Source organism: Camelus bactrianus, chromosome 3, assembly GCF_048773025.1.
Source record: "Camelus bactrianus isolate YW-2024 breed Bactrian camel chromosome 3, ASM4877302v1, whole genome shotgun sequence".
Classification (NCBI taxonomy): Eukaryota; Metazoa; Chordata; class Mammalia; order Artiodactyla; family Camelidae; genus Camelus; species Camelus bactrianus.
In genome coordinates this window covers 46,337,318-46,353,731 of record NC_133541.1, presented here as the reverse complement: position 1 = coordinate 46,353,731, position 16,414 = coordinate 46,337,318, and the positions used below count along the sequence as shown (strand labels likewise).

At 39.9% G+C, this 16,414-nt stretch overlaps 1 protein-coding gene across 8 annotated transcripts in view; it reads right to left on the bottom strand.

Annotated features, from left to right (window-relative positions):
* The window catches only part of MAST4 (microtubule associated serine/threonine kinase family member 4), a 514,312-nt gene that overhangs the window by 237,974 nt on the left and 259,924 nt on the right, over window positions 1-16,414 (bottom strand). For all 8 annotated transcript variants that reach the window (XM_074359140.1, XM_074359156.1, XM_074359144.1 and 5 more), the window contains one exon: window positions 5,862-5,893. In XM_074359140.1, coding sequence (XP_074215241.1) covers window positions 5,862-5,893 — 32 coding nt within the window. The remainder of the gene's footprint in view (window positions 1-5,861; window positions 5,894-16,414) is intronic.

Here is a 16,414-nt window from a genome sequence, read left to right as displayed (position 1 = left end):
CTGAAAAACTCCCAATTCCTGTTTGACTCGCGTTTGCTAAAACGTCATTTAGTAAGCATGAAGCAGAGAACTTCCCCTCATGCTTTGGGTATCCAGACACTACCAGCACCTTGAATCTCTCCCAAGAACAGCAGTTCCCAGCTGGGGGTGGCATTTTAGATCCCCAGTGAGAAATGGGCTCCAAGTCCACAAGCCGCCAGCTTCCTCTGCCTCCCTCCCCAGCATGTGTACATGCAGATCCAGATTTGCACTCCCAAGTGTGTTTGGAAATGCACATGTATTTTAATGAACCTCCCTAAGTGACGGAACCTCCCTTGCCTGGGAGCAACACTAAGGTCTTCCTAGTAATTTTCAAAGGTGAGAAGATCAATCCTACATTGTTTCCATCCCCCAGGTCTCCTCCCTTACCCACTGCACAAGAGATGAATGCAGGTGGGATGAGGGATGCTGCGAATACATACCAAATACCAAACTGCTATTTGATGAATATATAAATGCAATTGACATTCTTTCACAGTCTGAAATCCTTTTTACTCTCAGGATATATTACTGCATTCTCTTTTTATATAAACATGCCACTTTAAATGCTAATTCAGATGCAACACTCAATTTTTTCTTCGTTTTGTTTCTGGCTTTCTAACATTCAAAATGACACTGGACTTCCATTTGGCTTTGACAATAGATATTTTAAATTCTTGCTTCGATATTTGTGGGGCTTGGAGGGAAGGAAGTCCTAAGAAGAAAACTAAGTTTATGTTAAAATTTATCCAAATATGGTTTGTACTCCCATGTCCTTTATTTTGCCTAAATTAAGCCCTTTCCCTCTTTCAGAAAATGTTGTCCTCACTTTGCTGAAAATCTCATAAATCTAATTCAACTCAGTTGTAAAAACCAAGGTGATTCCCTCTTTTGCATTCTAGAAATAACCTCATTTTACTCAAACTACTTTTCTAAACAGCTTGTCAAGGCAGTATGTTTTGGCTGAAATACAACTGGCCTGAATATGTCTTCTCTTTAAAAAAAAATACACAGACCGACATATGCCAATTACATCAACCCAAGCCTATCCAATTACACTGAAGGTCATTTCCTGTGTTGGCTCAAAATGAAGAATTTCAGCCTAAGAAATATCCTAATCCAGTGCACCCAGTCCAATTTATCTGCAGTGAGACAAACTCTTCCAAGTCGAGCAGGTCCAGCTCCACCCAGAAGTTTCCAGTAACCTTCAGAGTCCTCTGCCTCTGTAGTCCTACCCACTCTGACAACACTCTCTCCCTCTGCTGCTCACTCTCATCTTCCACCTCATACCTAAATACCCTTTCCTGCCCCTGCCCAAGAGAGACAAAATGAGAAAGACGTGAAGTCAGTTCATCACCCTCTTCATCCATTTGTTGATTTATACATGTGGCAAAATGGTCCTTGACAGAACTCCCGTATCTGGTAGTCTCGTCCCTCGCCAGTTCACCAGAAACATCCCATTAATGATTCATCTTCTGCTGTGCTAAGAGCAGTTCAGGGACACCTTGCCCAAAGGTACATGCATTTCAATAAAACACTGAAGAGAAAATACCTTTAAGAGCCAACTGAATAAATATCTAGGGCTGGGATGTTAAGTGTGTTTAGGATGCCTGTCTTCTTTGTGGATAAGGAGGTGGACCTCCCAGCAGATCTAAAACTGTTGCAAGCCGACAGAACCTTACCCTACTCATTCCGTGGCCAGCCTTACTAGACCCCAGCCATTTCAGAATAATAATGAAAGCAAAGGGGGAATGGAGAAGGGACAAAACTCTATGGAGAGAAATAGTACTGCTGCCTTGATCAAGAAATTAAAATAAGCAAGACAACTCCTAAATGGCTTTTAATCATTTCGATACTCCCAGCAATTCCTCAGCATGCACAAACATACTTCTCCAGGCCCTCTGTGCACAGGAGGAGCTGCTTTCTGCTTTGAGTTTCTGCTGCTGGATGTGTGTGGCCAAAAAACAAAGCCAAGAAACAGACCAAGTATCAGTCACTGTTTCTACTAAATAAAGTGATAACTGCAGATAATTCCGCAGATCCCAGCACTCCAGGGCTCCATGAAACAGTGCACTTGTGCTCAGGATTAAAGGATGTAGAAGAAAGGCTATTTTAAGTAGCAAGGATAATTTACTTGCTAAGAACAGATAATGCAGTTTCCTTCTCTGAGTGGGTGAGGGGGCAGACTGGAGGGGGATCTGAAAGATCATTAAAAACCAAGATTGAAGGAGGCCAGAGAGCTGGCCCCAGCCAATTTCCTGCTCCTCTCTCTAGGGAATTTTATGAAAAAAGAAGCCCCCTCTGTCCTGGAGAGCTGTTTACATGGGCAATTAACAAAACACGAAGGGGTCCTTTAAAATCAAAGAGTAGCTGCTAGGGACACTTAGGTTTTGCTCCGCACCATCCATTAGCTCACACTGTGGGCTTTTTACCCTTTTTCCACTTTCCCTGCCTGAAAACAAACACCTCCTAGAGAGCTCTGCCCCTTCAAAGTGTCATTTTAGGACCTAGGTTTGTAAAGACAGTTAAAGGACCCACAACACTATTAGCTCTTTTATAAATATGGACAACTGCAGATTCGCTGTTTTTAGAAATCGTACAATATAAATGCCATCTTGTGTCTAGAGTTTACTTTTAGCTTTTGCTCAGAATTGTATTTTTTTTATCATTATACTTGTTGATGCATCCACCCTCGTCCATTCATCCTACCTGCTGCCCAGGAGTTCACTGGATGACTGTATCATGATGTATTCAATGGATGTACAGACTTTAAGAGGGAGCTGAGAGGAAGGGAGTAGAGAGTATGGCAACTTCAGTTCCAAAAGAAAGAGAAGGAAAGTGATAGAAGAATCTGGGATCGAGAACCTTGGCAAATGGCTACTCTTTGTAAGGAGAAGGAGAGAACTAGCTCACATCCGCCTACACAGAAAGCCGGAGTAGAGGTGGGCTCTGGGGCTCTGAAGTTGTAAAGAGCTAGAAAAGCCTCTGGAAAACTGATCTGGGGTCACCTGGTTATTTAGTAACATCTGGCTTGGAAAGCTGTTTCCTTGACCTCTCTTGTCTGCTGCCTTTGGTACCATTAAAAAAAAAAAAAAAAAGCCACAACCATGGTCTTCGCAACCTCTTAAACACATATGAAATGCAGACTTCAAGTTAGTCCTCAAAAAAAACAACAAACAAAAAAATGACTGCCAATCACAAATTAGTGGGGATCTGAATTTTCTAGACAAAATACAGTATGCTTTTTTATCCCTTTCAGTTAATTAGTATTAAAAAGAAAAGCCTACTTTCTGTGTTCTTTTATTTGTGAAAGCTTTCACTGATATATATAGAGTATATGTTTTTATCATATGATTCTAGGCATAAAAATTATATGTAATCTTACTTAAAACAATAGTAATTTTAAAAAATCTGATAAATTCCTAAGTGTCTAAATGATGAAAATACATTTTAAAAATATTACCCAGCAAGACATTCAAATGACAAGTGGCAGATACAACAAATTCAGGTGTCTTCTTCCACGAGTACAGCTTTCCTGAAGGTACACCCCCTCCGACAATCGCTTTGCTGGGTAACCAGAGACAATGAATCAGAGACAACTGCATCACATTGTGCAGTTGCTCACTGTTGACATGGAAAGACAACGCAACAGAAGAACAGGATCAAATCCTCAATCTTTCTGAGAAAAGGTACTGAAAGACTTGAAAGCATTTACACAGTACATAAACTGAGCAAGTGTTAACAGGTTTAATGATCAGGTACCATTATGCCGGCTAGCACCAATCCACAAGAAAAACACATGGGAGCCTTTCTTCATTAGATCTGTATTAAAATCACTCGAGCACTTATTTTATAAGTAGTTTCTTTTTCTCAAAGTCATAAAAGAATCTGCACGAGGAGAGTAATGACCGGCATTCTTTGCGATGGTCACTGAAAACGCAGAGTGGCATTATGTCTCAGACATCTACGTCATTAATTAATTCTTTTGGGAATACTGGTATGCAATAGAAAGTTCAGCACAGCATGTTTATTTCCGGCTTGCTTTACTTGGAAGTATTATTTTTTTCCAAAATTCACTTTAAAAAAGTAGATTTATGATGACATATATACGATGCTTTATACCCATCATCTGATTGATAGGTCCATTGATTTTTATTAGGAGGGGATTTTAATTGGCTTAAATGTAATTCTGTTCTCTTACTAAGTATTCAGAGCATGGACTCCCAACAAACTGTTGCCAACATCCTTTTTTTCCATTAAAAATTCCATGTTCTCAAGTAGAGAAATGTAAATACTTTCGTTACCATATATTCCCCCATTGACTCATGGCTATCAGCTAACATGAACAGAATCGAGACTTATCCAAGTGCAAAAGGAGATACGGCCCTTCAATAGATATGAGGAATCAATTTTGCTAATTAATATTACCATAATAATTTATAGAAAACATACTAACTCAAACAGAAAAAAAAAAAAAGAACCATCTACTATAAAGGCTAAATGCAAGATCTGACTGAAGTTTTAAAATTTTAAAATAAAGTTTGGAAGACAAACCTAGGATGATTTTTAAACCAAACTATGAGGGAAAAGAGATTTTTGTCTATAAAGGAATTTCATGCATCCTGGCATTTCTGCTTTTCTTTTTTCTTATTTCTCATCATGATGGGAAATATTCAAAAAGTCTGAACTTTTCCAAGTCTAGGCAAAAGAGTCCTAATCATAATGCAGAAGAATGGAAGTTTTTGATTCTAAAGGCATTTCCTATGGCAAACTATTAGCCCATTAACCTCTAGTGCACAGAGATGTAAGCCGGAAGCTAGTGAAAATTTACTTAGGCTCATTCTCCAAGAACAATGACCCCGTGTCCCCCTGGCAACTAAAAAAGTAAAGACTAGAATGGATAGTAATGAAATGTTCATGGTTGATGAAGTTTTGGTTCCTAGATGCAAAGGATGAAATTTTCCAAAATTTTGTCAACAGAATGAATTCTTTCAACAATCACCATATATGTTTCTAATCTCCCAAGTTGAAATTTGCATGAATTTATCTTAAATACTGTACTTATTTTTTAAAAGGACATTGCCCTAGCCACTAAATTCTTCAGTATAAATCAGATACCAAATCCAAATGTTTCTGGACCAGCCCTTACAAAGTATTAGTTGGTAACAAATCTATCCTAAATTTAGTAGAATATTAAAAGCAATTAATTTCATTCTGCATCTTGTTAATGGGAAAATACTATGATTTATGCAAATAAATTACCTTTAAAAATAAAAGGCTGAAACACTACAAAGAAATCAGGTCAATGTTCACAAATTTGCTATTTTAACATGAATGTTACATGTTATCAGTTCAGTAAGGGCTAGATCTAACAGAATCTTTAGCTAATGCAGTCCTCATCAATTCAAATGCAAACGTATATATCATCTACTCTGAATAAAATTCATAATATAAAACATCAATCACAGGTTTCCATACCATGTAGATAAGCACTAATTCTTTATGCAGACCAATTTAAACTATCTGCAGACCACATAATGGTTTTGCTTGATTGCATAATAGAATTTTCAAGTTTAAATTAAGGTTCTCCCAGGAATAAATATGTATTTTGGCTTACAATGCCCATGAGGAACAAACCCTGGAAACTTTCTTCGAGCTATCTTTAAGTCATTAATATTTGACATTTACAAATAAATGCAGAGCTTTTTGTTTTCTTAGTTCAGCTGATTATCATTAATCTTCTGATGGCCACTGAAAATCTAACACATCAGAGAATAATCACATTACCAACTGTATCCCAAAATACAAATAAATCAATAAGGAAACTAAATTAGGCTACTTACAAACTTCCTCTTCTGGGAAGACTCAGCTCCTTCTGCAAAAGGAAGAAAGAAAACATATATGTGAGATGCTACATTAACCTTAGACCACTAGGACACCGAGTGGCTAAGATAAAACGTTATTCTTCTCCTTATGCTTGATTTGGCATTTTCTATAACTGAAAAGATTTCAATGTAATAATTTTATGCTGGATCCCTTCTTACACTGTACTCTTTAGACACTGTGTTTAAGGTACAAACACGGTCTACCTAAATTCCAGAGCAAAAAAGACATCAATCCTCCCAAAGCAATGACAGAGACTGAGTTGAACTACATGACCCCTATAATTGAGGGTAAGGAAAACCTGAGGAAGCAAAGAACTTATCCAAAGAGGAAAAGGACACAAGGAGGAGGAGAAATTTCGCAGGATTATAATTAAGTGAGAGGTGAAATGAAAAGGGTAGTTAAATCAGACTATTTGCCCCCAACAGAAGTAAACTCATTCAAAACACTGTGTCTACTGAAGATTATAATTTATAAAAGAAACACAGCAAAAAGTTTCCTTCTGGTATTATTTCCTAAAACAAATGTGATTTATGATTTATGCTATTTTGAAGTAGGTTAATGAACCTCTCAAAAGGTAACCAGAGAGCAACAATTAACAGAGCGCTTTATAGTTTCAAAGGGTGCTCTCACACTCAGTTCAAATTAAGATCATTATCTATCTTTCTATGGAGAGTCTATGGAAAAACAAAAAACAAAAACAACCAAGCAAACAAGCCAAACAAACAAAAAAGGCTAACAGAAATACCTCCACCCACTAGTGGAGTTTTCAGAAGCCCAGGGAACTCAAGGATTACTTGATGACAATAATTAAAGAACAGGAAGCAATGATTCATCTGGCTATTTTAACTCAAAATTCGAAAAGGCTGACTCAATTTGGGTTTTCATTCCCATAATTACCATTTCATTTTTTGTCTTCCAGGAGCTCCAGCATCATTTTTTGAAAGGTACTTCCCCTTCAGCTTCAAACTCACCTTTCCTGTTCCCTATTTTTATTGGATTCTTAAACGTTTGTCATGGCCTGTGGCCTCCTATCTTCTAAACCGTGCAATTTACTCCAGCCCAGCTCCCAGAAAATGGACCTGAGAGCAGTGAGGCAGGAGAATAATCCTGCTTTAAATAGAACTTATTTAAAGCTATTACTTAACTTAGCTATTAAGCGGAAAACATACTTTGATACAGAGTTATAATAATCACATCACTGTTTAATTCCAAGAAGAAACAACAATTTTAGGGACAGAGTATTTTCTTCCTTCTCTCAAGAGCTAACATTTTCTTTCCAAGGGTTGCAAGGTTCAGTGGTGAAAGGCTTTATTTTTTTTGTTTTGTTTTGTTTCGAGTTTTTCTTTAATCCTTCATTAGCCCCAAGAAATTACAGCGTTTGCTGAACTTGGCTCCCTGATGCTGAAACATAAATATACCTTCATTGACTAAAGCTTCTAATGATAAAAGTCTTTGATCAAGACAGTTTTCCTTGGGTACTGAAATGTAAATAGATAAACCAGTGAGTAATTTTTTTATATGTGTGTCCTGGGATATGACAAGCACTGAGAAATTTGTTTTGTATTCAGGTTAAAAAAAAAGAAAAAAAAAAAAAACACAACCAAAAAACCTCTCCCTAGAAGTGATCATTCACCAGAGGGTTTCTTTTAGAAAGAAATTACTGAGACCCACTACATAGCAAAAGGCTAGAGTTCAGTCAAGTAAGTAAATACTGCTATCCAGTAAGTTGATCTCACAGCAGCATCAAAAGAAAAGGAGGGATACCTGAAGTGTTATCATTAATAATAGGAAAAATATTAAGTCAGGTGTTATTTCAACTGTGTATGCAAACAGATCAACTGTGTATGCAAACAGATCACTCAGAAGACATAGAGGGGGAGGGCCAGATAAATGATCCTCAAACAGTTCAGTCAATCATATTCCACCAAATACCCTGACCATAAGCTGGCTGCTTTGCTCTGAGAAAAAAACTGCTGAAACAGCAAGATGAGGGATAAAAACCAAGTCTGTTGTTAATCAGAAGTCTTTCCAACAGGTCTAGAATGATGAGTCCTAAACAAGAAGAAAGGTTACAGTGGGTAACCCCGCCCTGCTGCTCCCTGGGGCTGGCAGCTGAGGTTCCAAGATGAGGAGCCGGGGACATTTAAGAGGTCACTGTCAACTGACCTGCGGGGTCAGCGCTAACCAGGCTGAGGAGCTAATCCACCTGACGGCTTGAATGTCAGGCTCGGAACTGGAAACTCAATTTGGTAGCAAATTGGAATCAGATGCGATGGTAATAAAGTGAGAGAAATGAATGTGCTGTGGCCAAGACCTTGTGAACAGTGGCTGCAAAAGCCTGCAAGTATCAGGAGGGCTAAGTGATTGCAGACAGAGCCAGGAGGGGCTGCTGCCCAGACGCATGGGGACCATGCACTGACCGACCGGCACCGGATGGACGGACCTGCGCAGCAATCAAGGCACTGACTGCCCCAGCGCTGGTGGTACTGTGTGTGTGTCCTCATCTTATTCTCTTAATGCCAGCATAAAGTCACTATCAGATAAACACACTTAGATCATTAGATAAAACATGTGGTATTGGTCCAAGTCATAAACCAAAGCTTGTGCTTAGCGTATTTGGAACATGTCTAAAAGATCAGCATCAGGTAATAAAAGAGAAAGGAAGGGAGGGGGAGAAAAGAAAGGGCACGAAGCATCAATCTGAACTAAACAACATGTAATTATTAATTATCACAGGGCAAAGAAATTCTTAAGAGTGTATTTAAGAATATTAAAAATTTTAAATTACTTTTATTGATATTGATTTCTCAGTGACTTCTAATATTTTTTAGAATTGCTGTGTATTATTACTTGCTTGAGATCATGAGCTCCTTGGCCCCCCTTTCTAAAACTGCTAACTAGCAAATGTGTACATTGAAAATAAATGTGAAGGAAAGTTATCTGTCTGAGAACTCTGTTTGTCTTCTTGCAATTCCTTGATAAGACTGTGGACACTTAAATCTAGAAGGAGCATTTCTGTGGGTTTGGGAAGAAAAGAGCCTAACAAATGATTCTGTCCCTTTTCTGGCCAAACTGGGCCTCAAAAGGAGAAAATAACATTGTTTCATTCATAAAGGCAATTGAGAAATAGCCGTAATGTTTAATATGTACAAGCCAATTTCCATAATGATAATTTTTAAAATATATACTATTTAGTAGGTATTTAATAGCTATACAAACACAAATAAAATGACATGGCTACACATGCCACATGTGTTTAGGAAATCTTTGAACTATTCTCTTAAACTGATGGACCAGTTTATGATTTAAAAGAGAAAGGAGATTCACATGAATTATATTACAAGCAGGATATGTAGATATCCCCTCCTTCAAGAGGTGGGGCTTAATTCTCTCCCCCTGGAGAGTGGGCTGAACTTAGAGACTCCCTTCCAGGGAGCAGGGAAAGGGAAGAGCAGCAACTTGTCAGTGGAGAAACCTGACAGACACCGTCTTAACCAACCACGCGATCAAGGTTGGCCATGTGCTGACACCTCATACCCTTGCTATGATACATTGAGAAGGGACTTCACCTCTGGGGCATTCTCCCTAAAAACCTTAACTCCAGCCTCATCATGAAAAAAAAAAATCAGGAAAATACAAATTGAGTCATTCTACATAACATCTTTAAAACTGGGTTGTGAAAAACAAGGAACAATGGAGAAACTGTCACAGATCAGAGAAGACTAAGGAGAAAAGATGACCAAATGCTTTCCTAGTACAGGACTGTAGACTGGACTCTGGACCATAGAAAGGACTGTAGTGGAAAACCTGGTGAATCTCTGTATAAAGGGTGTAGTTCAGCTAATAGTGACGTATCAGTGTCAATTTCATGATTTTGACAAGTATATTAAGGTTATATAAGATGTTAACACTAGGCAACAATGGTGGAAGGATATGTGGAAATTCTCTCAACTATCTTGCAACTTGTCTATAAATCTAAGATGATTAAAAAAATTAAATTCTCTCAAAAGAGAAGAGAGGTAGGGAGAAAGACGTGTGTGTGGGGGCAGTGTAGGCTACAGCATTAAAAGCATGAACTAATAAATTTCTAAATATTCTAAGCTTATTTTAAGGCAATATTTTCATCCCAATATTTTAGAAAGTTATAGGGATAGTCCAAATGAGAGAAGACTGTGGGTAGGACCATCACGGAAGATGGTGAAAAGCACTCAGATCTGTGAGAGATTTTTTACAGAACTTACAAAAGAACTGGATGTGGAAGACAGAAGAGAAAACAAGAAAGAGTCAAAGCTTTTGGCCTGAGCAAATGGAGGTTGAGGGAAGAGGAGTTCTGTCTGGATATGTTACATCAAGCAAGTCTATAAAGATTCCAAAGAAAAAATTCTAAGCAGGTGGTTGGACAAATGAACCTGGGTTCAGGATAGAGGTCAGGGCTGGAGACATCATCATGTAGGAGGCTAGAAGAGATACGAGAAGAGAGATCAGACAGAAAAAGGAGAGGCACAGGTATATACGACGCTGCCGGAAATCTACAAGTGGGGAGAGTTGTGCTACATGGTGTTAAATGATGTGCTGAACTACGCAGCCCCTGGGGCTCTTCAAACAACAGAAACTGAACAAGGCTAGCGAGTGAAAAAAACTATTGGGTAAACACCAGCTCTCACACAGGTGACAGGATGGTTGCACAGATAAGGATAGAAAGTGACCAGGAACCAGGAAATTCTACCCCAGAGAACATGACCACACCTGGGAACAGCCCAGCTAGGACACAAGTGGAGCTCAGCCTCCAGGAAAGATCTCTCAGCCATCCCTGCACCTTCCCCTGAGCACTCGGGCAGGGTCCCTGTGAGTGTCCCAGGACCGTGGGTGGCAGCATGATCCCAAGGGAGCAGGAACAAGAAACACTGGCTCCCTTCACAAACATATTGGGAGGTGGGGCCAGGTCTACCCAGATTCATACCCTGGGATGTCCTCCAAAAAAAGAGGAAGAGGATTTGCAAGCTGGCAACCTGCCATCCCTCCAAAAACAAGACAAAAACAAAATAAAAACAATACCCTGCAAACATTTAGAACGGCAATGTCTATCATCCACCATTTCCCCACTGTTTTCCAGAAACCATTCAATTTAAAGTTCATGTATTTCCCTATTACCATCATTCCTTAGTCATTGGTGGCATCACCCTGTCATCAAGAGTGACTACAACTACTCTGCACTGACAAACCATTAATTAGGGGGGGAGTTCTGAGACCCGAGAGGTATGAGGCAGTATATCAGGCACTGTTAGAGACACAGCAAAAAACAAAACAAAACATTGAAAAGCCCCACTGGGGAAACACACATACACACATACACAACAAGAGAGGTATCACCAGGTTCAAGTATATTACGCAGCATAATTTGAATAAGTAAATGCTAGCAGGGGAGAGAAAATAAAAGGGGATGAGATAATTCAGTGGTTCTGAACGCAGCCTGGCTACACATCAGTCACCCAGGGAGCTCTGACAAGTACCAGCGTCTGAACACCACCCTGGAGATGGGGAGAGAGTGGTTTGCAGGCTGTTTGGTGGAGGTTGGTAATGTTAAGTATCCTTAAGGACTATTAGTTTCCATAAATTGTTTCCCTTTGGATTTTTTTCCTTTTTGGAATACTACCTTTCTAGCTGTCACTACAGCAGGGAAGTTAGGTTTCTGGTTATTTCCTACGCGAGTGGGCAGTATCGTAGGGCAAGCAGTGTACTCCAAACGGAACTCTCCCTATATGACAGAGCGTGGCATTAGCTAAGGGATTAGGCTCAGTCAGGGACTGCCCTGTGTCACGTAATGCTTTTGGCCCCATTTCTGAAAGTCACTTGTGAAGGCAGAAGCACAGGACAGAGAAGTCCACGCCACAGAACCAGATCTGCCATGAAGACCTGGTTCTGAAGCAGAGCAGCAGGCAAAAGGGGCTTATGTTCAAACCACCTTGAAAAATCCAGTGAGCTGCCCATGCGGTACATGACTTTCTGCACAAACACCTAGAGAGGAAAGCTGGAAAGGCAGAAGGTAGACCTCTACAGATGTGCTTGGACATCTAAACCATTCGACCAGCCAAACACCACTGAAATCCTGCCTTGAGGCCGGGAGATGGGTGGAGGATCCTAAAGGACTTCCCCTTTCTTGTAGGTTTTATTTCATTCTATTTTTGTATATATAACCATACTGTACTTTAATACGTTTATTTGTGGTAGTGAAGTTCAACAAAATAATCCATAAAAGGTACACACAAAAATGCCTGCTGGGTTTTCATATAAGTTTCACCTCATTGCAACCACATACTCACTTCCTCTGAAAAACAGGAGAAAGTAGTTAATGCCTTCCTTTCTTTCTGGGGTCGGCTTTTTCTGTCGTGAACCCAAATCAACAGCCATCATCCTCAAGGCTTGGCATTCGCCTCGCAGGCTTTTTCCATACATAAAGCTTCCGAGTCACACTATGGGAGTCTGTCTCTGAGTTTCATAAGATCCTATCAAAAACAGAGTCTAAATGACAAGATCCTACTGTATAGCCAGGGAACTACATTCAATAACTTGTAATAACCTATAACGAAAGGGAATATGTATATATGTATAACTGAATTACTATGCTGTACGCCAGAAACTAACACAACATTGTAAATTGACTACAGTTCAATTAAAAAAGAGAGATAGTTTGTGATCTCCTAACAAATTCACCTGGCTGTCTCGCAGGACCCTTTGTAGTTCTCTGAGATGATCAATTACCCAGGATCACAAAGCCAGGAGATGGTGGAAGTAAAATCTGAAACCTATATCATCCTGCCCCAATTTTCCCTGCGCTCCAACTCTGGCACTCTGAAAGGGCCAGGGAGCAGGACACAGTGCTGTGTGAGAGACAAAGAGGGGGTCTGAGTACACAAGCAGAGGGGGTTGGCCTTAATTTCAAAAGAGGACAATTTTTCCTCTAAAGAGGAAGAAAAGTGCAGGTATCAACAAGTACCTTTTAAAGAGGAGCAAAGGAAAACTGAAGCAATTTATTTGGATTTCTGTAATTTCAGAAACACAGAAGGCAAAATCCTCTGCCCATGGTGAGGATGAGGGGCACATGCGGTGATTAAAGCCAGCGAAATCGGATTCCTTAATTCAATTGTATACTTTTTAGTAAAGGCTGATGTAGCAAGTGCTGTGCCAGGCACTTGGGATAAAGGACTCTACTTGCTGTAAAATCCAGTGTGGCAGGGCCTGGAATAGAGGTTTCTTCATAGCATGCAGGAGCCCTGAGGGTGGGAGTGATTAGTTTTCTTTAAAGAGAGTCAGAATTTTTTCCTGCCCAGTGATGCTCCCCATTATTCACGGTAATAAAATCTGGTGGAAGTAACACCATTCTCAACCTCAAGACTTAGTTCAAGTTAAGCTAATGACAAAGTTCATTGTCTGGGCCAAAGTAATCCATTCAAAAGAGGGCATCTGATTCAATCCAGGAAAGCAAGATGCAAAACAACGTTAGCTCCAGGTTTCTGGGAAAGTGTTCCTTCCCTTTTCCGAAAAAGCTAGCAGGAAAGGAGAATTACCTCAATAAGCTAATGACAGCTGCAGGGTAGAAGGTGACAGAGAAGAAAGACAGCTACAAACTGGGTCTTGGGTGATATCTCTGAAACAGTGGATCTGGTCTTGCCTGTACCTGGATTTCTCAGTCACATGAGCCAATCGATCTCCTTTACTGTTTAAACCAGTTTAACCTGTGTTTTCTGTTCCTTGCAATTCAGATATTCCCTAGTGAGCTAATACTCAAGCCTGGCCTTTCTTCAGTAGCATTTGGGAGCTGGCTAGGCAGACTGAGGAGGAGGCAAGGAGAGGGGCATTCCAGGAGAGGGAATGGATGTAGCAAAGCAGGGTGGAGTGAAATAGGACACAGCTCTTAGTAAACCTGGAGTGGCCAGAACAGAGGCGAGAAAGGAAAAACCAACAGGACATGAGTATGGAGGCAGGGACAGGGCGAATCATGGAAGGTTTTTGGAAGAGTCTGTCTTCATCCTATAGGTGATGGGGAACTCACAGAACATTTTACATAGGAGAATAAGATGATCAAATCTACATGTTAAAAAAGGATCACTCTGGTATCAGGATGTCATACAGCTTATGGAGGACAAATGGGCAAAGAATTCAGAGGCTTATTCAATTGTCTTGGAAGCATAGCCCAGCATCAGAACCAAGGAAGAGGCAGTAGGCAAAGAAAGGAGGGGCAGATTCAAGAGATAAATATATGTATAGGATCAACAATTAAGAAGAAATGCCTAAATTCTGGGAAAGTTTAGAACCGTAGGAGCTAAGGGTGGGCGCCATCCAGCGGTCAGGAATGAGGGCCATCCAAAAGCACAGAGGGCCTTTCGGAAGGTAAATAATGGAAATCTGAACGTGAGTAAGGGGTGGAAAAACCCTGTGGTCTCTAATGGGCAGGATTGTGAGATAGATTTGCAAAATAAGGTAAGAGCCAAGGCGGGTATCCCAAGTCTTTCCTGCATGAAAGTTAAATAACATTCATTACAAATGCATTTTCCACTTTAAAATTTTCACACAGTTGATGAGAGTTGTTTTTCCTTACTAAGCCCATCAGCCTTCATCCATCTAGGAACAGTCCCTAACATGTACTGCGTGGTGACGTTCATTGTCTCATTTCATCTTCACTGTTATTACCATTTTACAGAACTGAAGCACAGACCAGTTAAGGAGCTACATAAGGTCACAGAGCAGGTAAATGGTTTAGCTTGTCTTTGAATCCACATCAGTCTAAATCCAAAGCAGTTTAATTATTTTTCATCACCAAGTAAGATGTGGTGTGTTTGTCCTACGGACCCACCTTGAGTAGGCTATCAAATTGCATTCATAGTTGGTAACACACTGGCAATAACTCTCAGAAAAGAGTATTACAACACAGCTTTGCAGCTCTTTCTAAGCAAATTTCACACTTAAATTATTTTTATAGACTCTGATTTTATTTGAAGCAAAGCCTTGTGAACACGTTACTTTTAACCCAGACCTTTTAAAGCAGAGAAAGCGTAACAAGTCAAATCACCGGGGCACCCCAAGTAAATGAGCAAATGAAACAAGCTTCCTTTCCAGCCAATTACTATGGGTTTTGATGCTTCCTAACATGTTACACCTTTGACATCAAAAAATCGAGTCTGGGAACCTCATATTTATATACATGTTGCCTTCCAATTCAGTACTATGTGAGGGAAATCTGCCTCCTAACTCAACGTCTCCACGCTTCCGTGCAGGGTACGCTGAGTCATAACTAGTATTTATATTAATAACACCTCTACTTTATTGAGAGCTTACTATACACTAAGTGAAGTGCATTTATTTCCTCAAAATTAGCAGCTTTCAGCCCACAGTCATACTGTATTTTATGGGCTCATTTTGTTCTTAGAGAACAAAAGGCTTCGTCAAGTAAAAGTGTGGCATTTTTGAAATTAAGGAAACTCATTTTGATCAAATTAGTTCTCAACAGAGGAAACAAGAAAACATGTATTAGATCAAGCAATCTTTATGTTAAAAAAAAAAATCCTTATTTCAGCCAATTGTGTACTTTACAGTGCTTAAATGAACAAGACCTAGATTCAGAAATACCTATATTCTAACATAAGTCAGAGCTGGAAAATATCCTTGGAAAATATCCTTGAAAAATCCTTCACTACTGTGAGACTCTGTTTTCTAAACTAAAAGATGAGGACACTACAATCTGTCATAAGGTGTTGAGAAGACTCGTGGGAACATGTGCCCTGCACGCAGCACAGCTCCTGAACTCGAGAGCACCCTAGACAGTCAATCCGGACTATTTAAGTGTGACACTCACATCAGATGCAGCACCTGGGGCACAAGGGAAGAGCTCTGATCCTGATAGAGAGAGAAATGGGTAAAATCAAAGAGCAAGGGCAGAGGACGCCTACCTGCTCCTCCTCTCTGAATGGAGAACCTGGGCAGAGTTCCCTGAAACAACTGGAAGACTTCAAGCAAATCAGGCTTCAGTGAAATCACATACCCTGTTACTGATCAGTAGAAAAATTCCTTTAGCGGAAGGAGATCAAACACAAATGCTGGATATTTAAAATTTTAATTGACAGTGTACTTTTAGAGGTCCTTCAGGACTATAAAATTAAGGTCACCATAGACAAGTTTCGAGATTCTCTCTTTTCCCTTGGAAGAGACTCATGAAGGCTCCCGATAAATACGTGCAGCAGCCCTGCCACTTAACTCCGTTTCTTATTACTTGGGAAAGCTTGTGACCTACAGTGAGCTCAAATAAAAGGCAACACCACACAGCTGTGCCCTGCAAGGCTCCGCAATTTTTTTCAGGTCTTCCATCCATTACCAGCAAATTACAGTAAATTCAAAATATTGATCTGCACACCCCTATATGGGAAGAAAGTTACCATTGACTTTTATTGCTTATTGTTGGGTACAATTCCCAAGAATCAATAAAAGCTACAATGTTCATAAGCTTCTAAAAAGCTAG